Genomic DNA, 15,922 nt, shown 5'->3' with positions numbered 1-15,922 from the left:
ACTAGTGTTTATCCTAGTGGGAGCAATGCTGACATATCTAGTTTACTAGTGTTCTGTTTACTGTCGTTATGTACGAACAGTGTTAGCTCATCTAGTTTTTGAGTCATGTAATAATTTCTGTCGTTTTGTACGAATAGAATTAAATAATGAAAAGTTATGTTATATGTTAACTAACTTGGAAATGATTAGTTCATATATCCATATGATTAGTTCATATGAAAAATGATTCGTTCATTAGATGTGATGTGTGTAATATAATTGATCAATGTTGATTAGATTAGAACATACAAATGATGAGTGGAAACAATGTTATCACTTGATTTTGTAAACTAATTCTAATTTATACTGAGTCAATAATTAATTGCACATATATGAATTACACTGAAATGATAAATAATTTGTTTATTTATGTAGATCATGACAACTAAAAACATCATAGTTGAACTCAATAAGGGTGAAAATTTATATGGGGATAACTACAAAAGCTAGCACCTCAAGATACAATATGTTCTTGAGGAATAAGAAGTTCTAGAGGCTGTAAATCAATTCTTGGAGGAACCAGTTGATGGTTCTACAACACAGCACAGACGTGACCTTGATGCCTATAAGGCATAGAAAAGGAAGAACTCCATTGCTAAGGGCATATTGATTAGTTCAATGGTGGATGACCTGGTGTTTGAATATGAGCCATTACCATTGGCTCATGTTGTCTAGGTAGCCCTTAGAGAGAAGTACAGTGGAGTCAGTCTGAGTAAGCTCTGTCAGCTAACTATCAAGTTTAATAGCTGTAAAAAGTGCTCAAATGTTACCATGGCCCAACATCCCAGGGAGATGGGTAACATGATTCGAGAGCTTAAGACTGCTGGTTATGCGTTGACCGATGAACAACAGGTTCAGATAGTTATTCGTTCCCTTCCTAATTCTTGGGAAACGATGAAATAGAATCTGACCTATAGTGAGAGTATTAAGATTTTCACTGATGTCTCACGCCATGTGGAACTTGAGGCGGAGAGGATTGAATCTGCAAGGATTTCTGGTCGAGCTTTTGTAGCTGAAGGTTCTGGTTCCAAGAATAAGAACAAAGGGTTTAAGAAAGGAAAGGGAAAAGGAAAGGAGGCTAATGCTGTTGCTGCGAAAAACCAAATCAAGAAGAAAGGAAAGAGATATGGACAAAAACCTAGGAGCGAGTTGACTTGCTTCAACTGTGGCAAGAAGGGCCATTTTTCTCGGGAGTGTGCTGAGCCTAAAAAGGTAGATCCTTCTTTATCTTCTTTCCATGAGCAATATGTTGCAAGTACAGTGTTGTTAGCTGATTCGTATCCTTTGTGGATTGTAGATTCAGGAGCAACGAATCACGTAGCTCGTGATCGAGCTACATATGTGGAGTACCGTCGGGTACCAGCTGACAACAAATGGATATATGTAGGAAACAATGCAAGAATTGAAATCAAAGGAATTGACACTTGCAAGCTCAACCTACTTGGTGGAGGCACCTTGTTTCTACATGATGTCCTGTACACTCCTGAGATTCGACGGAATCTGGTTTTCGTCATTTGTCTTCTTGATTTAGGTTACAATGTAAATTTTTATAGCCGTTGTGTGGAACTTCGAATTAACTCTGTGTTAATTGGATATGGTTTTGTAACAAATGGTTTTATGGTTCTTGATGTAGAACCAAATAATAATTATGGTTGTTTTTCAAACATTGCTCTTACTAGTAATGCTGATGTTAATGATGAAATTTGGCATGCTAGATTGGGACATATAGGACAAGAACGAATGAATAGATTAGCTAAGGAGGGCCTATTAGATACTCATGCTAAGATTAACTTGTCTATATGTGAGCATTGTCTTGCGGGAAAGACGACTAGAAAACCATTTGGTAAGGCTATTAGGGCTGAATCACCATTGCAATTAATTCATTCGGATATTTGTGGTCTAATGAATATGAAGGCTAGAAATGGGAGTTCTTATTTCATTACATTTATCGATGACTTCACACGTTTTAGTCATGTGTATTTGATTTCTCACAAATCTGAAGCATTGGATTGTTTTATTCGTTACTTGAACGAAGTTGAGAATCAATTGGAATGTAAGGTTAAAACCTTGCGCACTGACCGTGGAGGAGAATATTTATCTGATCAGTTCAAGACAATGTGTAATGAGAAAGGGATTATTAGACATCTAACTATCCCTGGAACTCCACAGCAAAATGGGATTGCTGAAAGAAGAAATAAGACTCTTTTTGAAATGGTTAGGTCTATGATAGCGCAGGCTAATTTGCCAATCTCCTATTATGGAGATGCATTATTAGTTGCGACCTATATACTTAACAAAGTTCCTTCAAAGTCAGTTCCATCTACCCCACATGAACGTTGGACAGGCAGAAAGCTGGATTTAAGTAATCTGAGACCTTGGGGGTCAGCTGCCTACGTTCATGATAAGACTCACGAATATGAAAAATTAGGACCTAGAGGTAAGAAGTGTATCTTTATAAGGTACTCTGAGACTTCTAAGAGTTATATTTTTATTGGTGAGCAACAAGATGGAACCATCTCTGAAATAGAGTCAAGAGATGCTACTTTTCTAGAAACTGAGTTCCCAACACGAGGTGAAGTTGATAAGACAATTCCTCTATATGAGATAGAGGAGGAGGATAATGTTCCTTTATCAACAGATTAGGAGATGCCTGAATCTAGTCAACCGAGTGGGAGTAATTTTCCACTGAATGAGTCAGTTTCTCAACAGTCTAACATTCGAAAAAGTAGTCGTCAGATTATTCCTCGAAGAAGGTTTGATATTGAGAATGAGGCATTAATGGTTCTCCCAGTTGATGATGATGAACCTCGAACAGTTGAGGAAGCTTTGAGAAGCTCAGTTAGAAAAGAATGTAAAATTGCAATAGATGAAGAAATGGAGTCAATGAGAAAGAATCAAGTTTGGGATTTAGTCGATCTTCCTCCGGGCCGAAGGGCTATTGGGAATAAGTGGATTCTCAAAGTAAAGAGGAAAATAGATGGATTGATTAATCGATACAAAGTTCGATTAGTTGTAAAAGGATATATCCAAATGGAGGGTATTGACTTTGAAGAGACATTCTCCCCAGTTATGAAGTTTGTGTCAATACGTGTTATCCTAGCTATAGTAGCACAATATGACATGAAATTACATCAAATGGATGTAAAAACGGTTTTCCTTAATGGTAATATTGACGAAGAAATTTATATGGTACAACCAAAAGGTTATATTGCTGAAGGCCAAGAGAAAAGAGTATGTAGACTTTGGAAGTGTATATATGGGCTAAAGCAAGCGTCAAGACAATGGAACATAAGATTTAATGAAGTAATATTATCTTATGGTTTCGAAATGGTCAATGAGGATCATTGTGTTTACCTAAGAAAGAAAAAAGGAAAGTTTATCATTTTATCAATATATGTTGATGATATGCTAATAGCTGGAAGTGACATAAAGTGTGTGATAGAAGTCAAAAGTTGGCTTTCATCACAATTTGACATAATAGATATGGGAGAAGCAGAGTACATCTTAGGAGTGAAGATTGTTAGAGACCGATCAAAGAGGCTTTTGAGTTTGTCTCAAGAAGCTTATATTACTAAGATGCTGCAACACTTCAATATGTAAGATTGCAACATTAAACAGACGCCTATAGCGAAAGGTACTGTCTTGAGCAAAAGTATGTATACCAAGACTCCTAAGGAAATAGCCGAAATGAAGAAGAAACCATATGCCAGTGTCATTGGTAGTTTGATGTACACTATGTTGTGTTCCCGTCGCGATATAAGCTATGCTGTTGGCTTAGTTAGTCGTTTCCAGTCAAACCTAGGATCGAGACACTGGAAAGCGGTGAAGAGGATATTCAGATATCTCAAAGGAACAGCTGATTATTGCCACTGTTTCCAAGGATCAAATATGAGCGTAAGTGGCTACTCAGATGCAGATTGGGCAGGGGACCTTGATGACAGAAAATCCACATCTGGCTATGTCTTCTTGCTGAATGATAGCGCCATCTCATGGAACAGCAAGAAGCAGGCTTGTGTAGCCTTGTCACAATGGAAGTTGAGTATGTGACTTATGCTGCAGTTGTGCAAGAGGCTGTTTGGCTAAGAAGGTTCCTAAAGCATCTGAAGATTACTGAGGATAGTAGGAGTCCTGTTACTGTGTACTATGACAGTCAAGCTGCGATAGCTTTTTCCAAGGATCCCAAATATCACAACAAAGGCAAGCATATAGAAATTAAGTATAATTTTGTAAGGGATATTGTTGACAAGAAAAAGATGATTCTTGAGTACATCCCTACACGAAATATGCTTGTTGATCCTTTTACTAAGCCATTGACTAAAGAGTCATTTCATGGGCATGTGAAATCTTTGGGACTTCGAAGAATGTAACTAATTGTAAAGACATTGTGATAAATGAAAAATGCTATGATTTATTCAGTGTATATGTCTTTGTTACATTCGAATAAAAGTATCGATAAACATGTTGGCAGATTGAGATTGGTCCACTCACATGGACAATCATCTCTATTTATTAAGTATGAATAGAGGTAAGACCGTTGCTTATGGGACAGCTTATGTGGCTGTGAATAGACATACCCATAAGTTAAGGTCGCCTTGATATTTGTGTCAAGATGAGATCATTTGTGTAATGATTAGAGTAAATGCACCCACCATTTACTGAATCTGCTTGAGGCCATATTAGAATTCATATGTTGAATTCAGATTAGACATTGAGAATGTCTAGATCGAAATCTGTACGATGTTAAATTTGGGAAAAACATGCGCTCTTTTTAGTAAAGAGAATAACATCGTAGCATGTGATTCATACCATATGTGCTATGGCGACAAGAAGGGTAGTAGGAGAATGGATCCCTGCTTCTCTACTATGTGAGACCCTTGATATTATAAGTTAATCTCAATCTTACCCTAAGTGACTATTTAGCTGTCTACTTGAAGTTTTGATCAGTGTCTGCTACTTTAGCATGTTTCCTATTGACTATTGATGATTCGGTCTATGGAGCATAACTAGGAAAGCGACTGATTAGAATGAATAGATTCTAGCTAAAAAGGAAGATTAAGATTGATTTATATCTGTGACATTTATTCATTGGTACCGGTTACATTTTTAGTTCAGTACATAAAATGTAATTGTGAATAATTTGTTTGATTAGAGATGTTGAATATGCTCTTGACATATGATCAATATGAGGGATTAAAGATGTTCATAATGATGTAAATAATTTAATCTGGGGTAAAGGCAAGCCATTTATGTCTTTGATTCGTTCTATGGACATTTATGTCTCTGATTTGTTATATGGAGCAGCTAAGTAAGGTGTAACAATCTTCTTAGCAATTGAATGCTCACTGTGCTTGTTGTCGCACGAACCATTTTCCCTAATGTATGGAATGGATGTTCTTATTTGGTCTTTGCGACTAAATTTTGCTCTGGTCTTCGTGACTTGATCCTCATAAAGTCTTCGTGACTTATTTGGTCTTTGTGACTACATTTTGCTCTGGTCTTCGTGACTTGATCCTCATAAAGTCTTCGTGACTTATTTGGTCTTTGTGACTTAATTTTGCTCTGGTCTTCGTGACTTGATCCTCATAAAGTCTACGTGACTTATCTAGTCTTTGTGACTAATTTCGCTCTGGTCTTCATGACATGATCTCCTTGTAGTCTATGTGACTGACATGGTCTGTGTGACCATATGGATTGACTTGGACGAGTGGGAGATGTTAAACATTGCATCAGTTGCAACGTCGGGAAGATGAAGGTGCCCATTCACCTTCATCTTCCTCCATTGAAAGCAGCCATCAAGGCATCGGTTGGTAACCGATGTCTTGCTTGCTATATATGATGGCGTCCAAGGCAATCTGGGAGGTGTGTGAGTGAAGCGGAGGTGACCAAAGAGTTTTAGGAGGTGATCAGCGAGCAGAGGAGAACGCCCAGAGGTCGGGATTTGGTTCGTGAAAGAGTTCGAGGAGGTTCCGTGAGGTGATCTTCTCGGCGACAGCAGCAGTGACGTCTCCGGCGGTTCTTCGACGATTTCTTCGGGAAAGCACTATGAATGGTTACCGCATTATTTTTGTTTCTGTTTCATACTCTCAAAACTACCAACATATCTATGAGGATGAAAACAATGCTCATTGTCGACTTCTCGACCTTGACCTTATAATCGAAGTCAGAGGGAGCTGTCGCTCAACAATGGACGAGACAAATGTACAACAAGAGAGTTATTCACTACAAGAAAATAAGATTTTAGAAATTAATTTTTAAACAGAATTAAAATTCATTTCAAATTTTAGTAAATCAAAAATGAATTCATTCCGGAATTACTAGTTCGGTGTACTTAAATAAAATATAATATATATAAAAAAATTTGAAATAAAATTTAAAATAAACTAAAAATGAATTTATAAAATAATTTTTATGAACAAAAGTAAATAGAGATTCGAAATAGAATCTAATACAAAATTAAATTCGATAAAAACAATCTGTTTATAAAATTTTAAATAGAAATAAATTTCATTTTTAATTTATATAAATTAAAAAGAAATTTATTAAATTATTTTTATTTTATTTTATTTTATTTTAATAACTTAAATTCCTATTCGTTTTGTTCATGTCTCTCGATGCCGACTTGCAGGTTTGTTTTCATTCGTCGCCCAATTCTTCTTCCTCCTACTATGATTGCTCTTGTCGACGGCCACTCCCATAGACGTTTGCGCAATCAGAGAATCACTTGATGCAACACCCACCTTGGCCGCATGAGCGACCAACTCACAGCAAGAATCACGTTGCGATTGCTGCCTAGGCTGCTGCCATAGTAGCCCTGCCTTGGTCGTGTATGCCCTGCCTTGGCCACAGTTGCTAGCAGTAGCCCTAGTTTGGTCGCGACTGCCAGGCAGCCTTGTCTTGGTTGCTGCTGCCCTTCCTTGTCCAAGGCTACCAGCAGCAGCACTGCCTTAGCCACGGTTGCCAGCGGCATCCTTGCCTTGGTTATTTGAATTCAACTGCATTATCATTTTGCCTTTCTGCCTTTTTAGTAATTTCGTATCTTCTGCTCTATGTAGTCTGCATAGGTTGTTCTTGCTCCTTACATTGATCATTCCTCCTTGGATAACCCCATCTCCAACCATATTCTGGCCGCCCTTTGTAAGCTTTCTCATTTCAGCAACTTTTCAACAATCTGTTCACCATTCTGGGCAATTTCTATATTGGTTCCACCTTCAAATTGAGATCTGCCATTTCTAGCAACATTTCCAGCTTGTATATGCCTCTCTGTTTCAGTATGTTTCACTAGCCGTTCTCCTTTAGATTGTTGCTAGTCCAGTCTAGGAGTCTCATTTATAGATGTTGCTTGGGATTTCAATGTTGTTAATCATACTTGAAAAACAAGCAGTGTCGACTGTCATTAACAAGAATGATATGCATCAATTTTACACCCAGCTTGTTCTTGATATATGCTTATGATGTGGAAATACTTATCATATATACCATGCTCTACAGGAAGTTTTGTTTCCTAATTAATTTTGTTTGTTGTTTACTGTAGATCTCATTTGCTGAATTTTGTTTGTTGTTTACTATAGGAATTTTTGTTTGTTGTTTACTGCAGGAAAGTCCTGTACAATTTTTTTTTTTTGCTGAATACTGCCATTCTCTTTTGCTAAATTTGGTTTCATCATTTTTTTTCTTGAATTTTTTTATTCTCTTTTGCTGAATTTTGTTTGTTAAATATTTTATTAATGTGATGTGGGATGTCAAATAAAAGTACGAAGGATATTTTTTTTTTGAATTTTTTTTATTCTCTTTTACTGAATTAGTCAAATAAAAGGACGAAGGATATTGGTTTTAACAAAGGAAGATCAGGAGGAGAGGATGATGACGGAGATGATAATCTCTTATAATAAAAAATGAGTATGTATATTTAATTCTTATTAATGATATATAATTTGAAGAAACAATTGAGTTACATAATATTTACTGATGATGTATGTAGGCAACATGATCTAATGCTTGAACTTGACAACATACCAAATAAAATACAAGTGCATAAATTTTATCTCGATATTATATTTATTAAAGTACATACATTATATGTATTTATTTGTCATAGGATGAGGAGGAATGATGCTCAATAGGAAGAAGGTAATTCTTTAACTGTTGACGAATATAGCCAAATTAAGGGTCTCAGATTCTATCAAATATTGATGAACAAATTTTAAAAAAAAAATGAGACTATGAATAAATAAGTCATATGACCTTTTAAATTTAATAAGTTTTGTGTTTATTTTGTAATAAATTATTTTTCTTATTATAATATTCTTAATGTTGTTGTTTTCAGATTTGTTGAAATTGAGATTCCTAGTGAAATTACAAATCATATCAAATGAGTGATTCAAGTAATGTGATCAATGTGAAAAAAGTTGCCTAATGATATTAAGGATTTGTTTTGAAATTTTTTTAAGGTAAGTAATATATTTTAAATTGTTGAAAAAATTATCTCATTTTGTATGAATTAATTCACCATTGATATTATTTATAACTATTGATTGTCTATTGTATTTGATGCAATTAAGATATAAATGGGATAATTTTATGGATAGAGAAATGAAAAATGTATGAAATGAAAATGCGAATGAGATATAGGGCAATAATTTATTTATACATTGTGAAAGGATGATAAACCTCCTTTTTTATATGCTTATCCTAATAATTTATACATCTCGTTTATTAAATTTTTGTATTTAAATTTAAATTCAACATATCTCATTTGTGCTGTTTGTTATTAACATATGTTATATATAATTGTTAAAAAAAAGATTTGGGATGAGAAGTTGATGAATTTGAGGTTTTTGAATGAATATAGAAAAAGAAGAAATGTATCATAGAGTTTGTGGATAATAAATCAGTCTGAGTTAGTATAGATTAACAAAGTTAATTGTTATTAATATTTTATTATATTGTATTGATATCTCATTTTTTTTAATATTTTTTATACTAAGATAAGTTATTGTAACATGAAGAGAAAGACTATAGAGAAAGATAAAATATTGATGATCACTCAATTTATCTTTCATTCAATCTCATATCATGATGTGATGTGATGGATAACTTATGTAAGGGAAGAGTGTATGGATTTGGACACAATGAATATTTTAGAAGATCATATAATGAAAGTTCCAAGAAATATGCTATAATGAGAAAAATAAAAAACTATTACAAAAAATTGAAGACTTGTGCTTCTAGCAAAAGGATGGAGGAAGAAATTATTGAAAGAAAAAAAAAACTCGTTATCACATAAAATAGGCTAAGGGAAGAAAGACTTATTGAGGAAAGTAAACAAAGAGAAGAAAATCTCAAGAATATGAATTGTAAGAGGATTCAAGAAATAAAATATACAAATTATTTATATCTAGTCCTCATGAGCATCACATATCACAAAACAAAGATTGAAATTAGTTGGATGATGTGAATATTTCTTAATGTTAATTATATAAAAATTTTGAATTAAAATTTAATTATTTTTAATATTTTTAATTTATTTGAAATGTGTGAATATTTCTTGCAAAATAACATCTAGATAAGAAATATAGAAATATGATATAATAAAAATTTGAGACAGACTAATGATATATTTAAAATAAAACTAGAGATGAAATTTGTATATTAATTTATAAACAAGATCCTAACTAAATTTATAAATAGATTAAAATTATATTTCTTATATAATCTGAGACAAATTAATTATAAATTTAAAATAAAATTATAGACGAAATATATATTCAAAATTAATTTTATTTGATAAAATTAAAAATAAATTTATAAATGATGTTTTTAATCTATTTATAAAATTAAAGAAAGAATATTTTCATTTTAGAATTAGCTATGGGTTTTTAATAACAAATATTTAAAATAAAATATTCTGTCTCAAATAATTTTTAGAGATGGAAAAGTAATTTTTAGAGATAAATTTTTTCTTTCGCTAAACTTTATTTTCTTGTAATGATTCCCTGTCATTTTAAGTAGGCGATTTCGTATGAAAAAACAGTTAGTTAAATAGATTGACAATTACAAATAACTCGAGAACAATGGGCGGGTCCGGACGCGGACCCGGACGCGGACGCGGACGCTGGCGCCCTGCCACTTTGAAACCGCCAGATCACTTTCAAAAGCGAATAACGCGTCTGCGATGCATTCCAATCTAACAAACATTTTCAACAAAGGCTACAAAGCGAGCAATTGAGACGAGGGAAAAACAGAAAATGCATCTGACTCGGTAAAACCCTAAACCAATCATTTTTTTTAAAAAAATAAAAAATAGGAAACTTGTCTTCCAAACCGTCTACCAGAGAGCAATTGAGACGAGAGAAAAACAGAAAATGCATCTGACTCGGTAAAACCCTAAACCAATCATTTTTTTAAAAAAAATAAAAAATAGGAAACTTGTCTTCCAAACCGTCTACCAGAGCCGCTTGATCCTTGTCGATCAAGGAATTAGGGCCACCGCCTTTATAACCTCCTCTGCTTCAGTTCCCTTCCCCAATACCCGTTCCCCTTCCACTCCTCTCCAGGTGGTGGTGGCGGAGCTAACATGGCCACCACTAAGACCGTTTTCTCCACCGCTGTCTCCATCGCCGCCTCCGCTGTCCTCGTCCGCACCATCGCTAACGATCTCATCCCCGATGAGCTGCGGGACTATCTGTCCACCTCATTCGCAGCTCTCTTTGCTCGATTCTCCTCCGTTATCACCATCGTCGTCGACGAGTTCGACGGCTTCGTGTCGAACAAGATGTTCAAGGCTGCTGAGATCTACGTCGGCGGCCTCAGCCAAGTCGCCTCCTCCACTCGCCGCCTCCGCGTCGGTTGGCCGGAGGACGAAGACTCCGACGCGCTCCGGGTCACGATGGAGAGCGGCGAGGAAGTGGTCGACGTGCACGAGGGCGTGCGCTACACGTGGCGCCTGGTTCTGCTTCAGCAGAACGCCGCCCTCTCCTCCCGCCGCCGCCAAGGGTTCTACGGGTACGAAGGGGAGGCGGCGCCGCTGCGGCAGGAGCGGTCGTTCGAGGTGAGCTGTCACAAGCGACACAAGGAAGCGTGCCTGAGATCGTACTTTCCTCACGTGCTGGAGCGGTCGAAGGCGATGCGGGAAGAGGAGCGGACGCGTAAGCTGTACACGAACGAGTACCTGACTTGGAGAGAGACGACTCTGCGGCACCCGGGGACCTTCGCAACGCTGGCGATGGAGGAGGAGATGAAGCGGGCGGTGGTGGAGGATCTGGATCGGTTCGTGAGACGGAAGGAGTACTACCGGAAGATAGGGAGGGCGTGGAAGCGGGGATACTTGCTTTACGGGCCGCCGGGGACGGGCAAGTCGTCGCTGATTGCGGCGATGGCCAACTTTTTGCACTTCGATGTCTACGATTTGGGGTTGTCGGAGGTGAACTCCAACTCGGAGTTACGGACGCTGATGATGTCGACGACGAACAGGTCGATACTAGTGGTGGAGGACATCGACTGCTCCATGGAGATGCAGCAGAACAGAGAAGACAGAGCGACGACAACACCCGCAGCCGAGGAGGATCGAGAAAGGGTAATCGACAACATATAAAAGACTCACTTTTCTTCTTCTTCTTTTTTTTTTTATCATGTAAAGAACAAAATCTAAATGATCGTCGTTACAGGTGACTCTTTCTGGGCTGTTGAACTTTGTGGACGGGCTATGGTCGAGCGCCGCCGACGAAAGGATCATCGTCTTTACCACCAACTACAAGGATCGACTGGACCCGGCGTTGCTTCGGCCGGGACGGATGGACATGCACATCCACATGGGCTATTGCACGCCCTGCGGCTTCCGAATCCTGGCTTCGAACTACCAGTCGGTCGATGATCACCCGCTCTTCCCCGAGATCGAAGCGCTGATCCGGGAGGTGGAGATCTCACCGGCGGAGGTTGCTGGGGAGCTCATGAGGAGCGAAGAAGCTGATGTAGCATTCCAAGGGCTCATCAAGCTCCTTCGCACCAAAAAAAGAAAGGAGAAAGCTGATAATGCTACTAAAGAAGAAGAAAAATAAACGATGCCTGAGGAAAGAAACGTTTCTGGATTTTGTGGAATCTGAAGAGAGGTAGTATGGACGAATGGCGACCAGACTTGTGGTGTCCGAAGGATTTAGAAGACGTGGACTCAGAGATGCGGAAAAGAAGAGGCGGAAGCAAAACAAAATTATTCTATTAAATTAATAAGATCAGAACGAAACTGATCACATAGCCACAGATTAAAACTCAATTTTCATAAACAATTTAATGTTTTATTTTGAGCTCCTTCCACGAATGAAACTTTTGCCTGAGGTCAATAGATTGTTGAGATATGGATCATTATCTACGCTCGGCCCTGCTAAGAGCGGCTACTCATTCCGCCCGAACCGAACAGCCGCCTATTCAGCTACTCTTCGATCAGTCCCACTGGCAAACTCTTTAACCTAGTCGGGATAACTCTTTAACCTAGCCATCCTGACTAGCTAGCAGCACATGGAGTTGTTAGAACATGTGAATTGTGAGATCATGTAGAACAGTGTGGTTGGTATAATGTGATCTCACACGATATGCTATAGTACAGAACGTGGACGATATAATTATCTGACATGATGATATGACATCTTTTATACTGGGGTATGATAGACAATTTATCCTCGTTAATATTGGAGGAGAAAGATATATCACCGTTAGTGTTAAATTTTAAAAGTTAATCAAGAGTTGATTAACTTAGGACATATGATATTATATTTCATTAATAAAAGATAATGATTATTATAATTACTTCATATTTGTGCTATATGAATAATTATAATAATATTATAAAATAGTAAATTTTAGTTTACAACATATCAATTATTTGAATTGATAATGAGAGCTTATAGATATATATAGATACTATTCTTAACTATTCCTGATCAAACATTAATATGCAAGGATAATATTAATATATTGAGACTAACATGCAGGTCAATTGATGACTTAATCTCACAAGTCATGGATATGAGATATCACGTTGACACATGAGTATATATTAGAGAATATGCATTGAATTGACTCGCCAGATGTTTCATGGATCATTATATGAGTGTCATAAATATTCTTGATCCGGTGGTAAGAATGGGGGACCCACAGATGGGGTCCCGTCCGAGCGGAACCAGAGATTACCCAGCCAAAGGTTTGAGTTTCCGACGCCAAAGCAGAACTGGAGCCGAGTGGCCGAGCGGAGGTGTCCGCTCGGCCGAGGACAGAATGGCCGAGCGGATGTGTCCGCTCGGCCGGAATCGTGGCGAGGGAACAGTGGTTAGTCGAGCGGCCTATTCGCTCGGCTCGGGATATGGTATGTCAGCAAAGGCATGGTGATTAGACTGTACGCAAGATGACACTATTAAAGGCCCCACCATCACGTCACGGAAAGGTTGATACAGTAGCAGTATGGTCTTATGGATGCCCTTCTGACAGGCCCACACCTAGGCATGGTCGAAAGCAGGTGATCGCTTCGATTGGTGTGCCCAGGCTCCTTAGAGAGGTCTATATAAGGCCTCCACTTCTTCAACCGGAGGTACACAAGTCTACACTTTCTAAGCCACTTTCTTATTCCTTCGCCTGACTTGAGCGTCGGAGGGTCGTCGCCGGGGACCCCTCCCCGGCCCGACTTCTGTGCAGGTTCGCCGGAGGTCTGTGCAGCTGGTCGGAGATAGAGGAGAGCGCCACGTGCCCAGCGTCCGTCGATTCAGCGACTCGGACAGGATCAAATTGGCGCCGTCTGTGGGAACGCGCCTGTATCCGAGCGGAATAGATGGACGAGGCTGGATGACCTCACACCGTGATGCTCTCCCAGGAGAGGCCCGGCGCTCTAATTGAGGCAAGAGCAGCTAAGCTCGTCGAGCAACAGAAACAGAAGGCTCAAGCTGAGCGGATAGCACAGCTGAGCGGACCGACCGGAGCAACAGGCGAAATGGGGGCAAAATGGGGGCCCGACCGGAATTCAAGTGGGAGCAACGCCTGCCCCGATATCGGTCCGACGAGGAAGCCTTGATGAGTTTCGACAAGTATATATATTCTTCTCACTCCACGGGTATTCGGGAGTCAAGAAATTGGGTCAGATCCCCTGCTGGTCGGCAGGTCAGTTCTTCAATTATTTCTGTTGCTCATAAATTTGTAGTTTCTTGAGTAAAAACTCCCGTGCCGCTCGGTCGGGAGTGTATTAGCCGAGCGAAAGGCTCGATGGGAAGCCCGTGCCGCTCGGCCGGGAGTAAATAAACCGAGCACAAGGCTCGATGGGAAGCCCGTGCCGCTCGGCCGGGAGTAAATAAACTGAGCCAAAGGCTCGATGGGAAAACCCCGTGCCGCTCGGCCGGGAGTAAATAAACCGAGCACAAGGCTCGATGGGAAGCCCGTGCCGCTCGGCCGGGAGTAAATAAACCGAGCCAAAGGCTCGATGGGAAAACCCCGTGCCGCTCGGCCGGGAGTAAATAAACCGAGCACAAGGCTCGATGGGAAGCCCGTGCCGCTCGGCCGGGAGTAAATAAACCAAGCCCAAGGCTCGATGGGAAGACCCCGTGCCGCTCGGCCGGGAGTGTATTAACCGAGCCCCGAGCTCGATGGGAAGGCCCCGTGCCGCTCGGCCGGAGGTAAATTATCTGAGCCAAGCGCTTGACGACGAAGGCCCCGAGCTGCTCAGCCGGAGGTATAGTATCTGAAGGCCCCGTGCCGCTCGGCCGGAGGTAAATTATCTGAGCCAAGCGCTTGACGACGAAGGCCCCGAGCTGCTCAGCCGGAGGTATAGTATCTGAAGGCCCCGTGCCGCTCGGCCGGAGGTAAATTATCTGAGCCAAGCGCTTGACGACGAAGGCCCCGAGCTGCTCAGCCGGAGGTATAGTATCCGAAGGCCCCGTGCCGCTCGGTCGGAGGTAAATTATCCGAGCCAAGCGCTCGACGACGAAGGCCCCGAGCTGCTCAGCCGGAGCTATAGTATCCGAAGGCCCCGTGCCGCTCGGCCGGAGGTAACTTATCTGAGCCAAGCGCTTGACGACGAAGGCCCCGAGCTGCTCAGCCGGAGGTATAGTATCTGAAGGTCCCATGCCGCTCGGTCGGAGGTAACTTATCCGAGCCAAGCGCTCGACGACGAAGGCCCCGAGCTGCTCAGCCGGAGGTATATTGTACGAGCCAAAGGCTCAATTCCGAAGACCCGGTGCCGTTCGGCCCGGTAGACGTTGTCCAAATTAGGCTTAAAAGCCCGACGAGCTCCGTCGTTAAAGATCGAGAGCCGCGCCGACCGGCTATAAATATCCGCGCCGACGAGCTCCGTCGTTAAAGATCGAGAGCCGCGCCGACCGGCTATAAATATCCGCGCCGACGAGCTCCGTTGTTAAAAATCGAGAGACGGTCCAGCGTCTATAAACCCTCCGGCCGGGAAACCGGGAGACGGTCCGGCGTCTATAAACCCTCCGGCCGGGAAACCGGGAGACGAGCCGGCGTCTATAAATCCCCCAGCAGAAGACCGACGAGCTCCGTCGTTAAAGATCGAGAGCCGCGCCGACCGGCTATAAATATCCGCGCCGACGAGCTCCGTCGTTAAAGATCGAGAGACGGTCCGGCGTCTATAAACCCTCCGGCCGGGAAACCGGGAGACGGTCCGGCGTCTATAAACCCTCCGGCCGGGAAACCGGGAGACGAGCCGGCGTCTATAAATCCCCGAGCAGAAGACCGACGAGCTCCGTGTCCAAATTAGGCTATAAATATCCGCGCCGACGAGCTCCGTCGTTAAAGATCGAGAGACGGTCCGGCGTCTATAAACCCTCCGGCCGGGAAACCGGGAGACGAGCCGGCGTCTATAAATCCTCGAGTAGAAGACCGATGAGCTCCGTCG

At 40.7% G+C, this 15,922-nt stretch overlaps 1 protein-coding gene across 1 annotated transcript; it reads left to right on the top strand.

Moving 5' to 3' along the window:
- The first annotated feature begins 10,414 nt into the window (after nucleotides 1-10,414).
- Nucleotides 10,415-12,371, top strand: LOC121984182 (AAA-ATPase At3g50940-like). Its single transcript, XM_042536997.1, has 2 exons — nucleotides 10,415-11,611; nucleotides 11,703-12,371. Exons 1-2 carry the CDS (start codon nucleotides 10,613-10,615, stop codon nucleotides 12,090-12,092), a joined length of 1,389 nt encoding a protein of 462 aa, XP_042392931.1. The 5' UTR covers nucleotides 10,415-10,612; the 3' UTR covers nucleotides 12,093-12,371.
- The last annotated feature ends 3,551 nt before the right edge of the window (nucleotides 12,372-15,922 follow it).

The sequence above is a fragment of the Zingiber officinale genome, chromosome 5B (assembly GCF_018446385.1).
Source record: "Zingiber officinale cultivar Zhangliang chromosome 5B, Zo_v1.1, whole genome shotgun sequence".
Taxonomy (NCBI): domain Eukaryota; kingdom Viridiplantae; phylum Streptophyta; class Magnoliopsida; order Zingiberales; family Zingiberaceae; genus Zingiber; species Zingiber officinale.
This window is presented reverse-complemented; position numbering and strand designations above follow the sequence as displayed.

Bases quoted from the DNA above. Each gene is read 5' to 3' on its own strand.
- LOC121984182 (XM_042536997.1), top strand. From the start codon at position 10,613: ATGGCCACCACTAAGACCGTTTTCTCCACCGCTGTCTCCATCGCCGCC. The intron at 11,612-11,702 runs GTAATCGACAAC...TCGTCGTTACAG, and splicing joins CCGAGGAGGATCGAGAAAGG to GTGACTCTTTCTGGGCTGTT.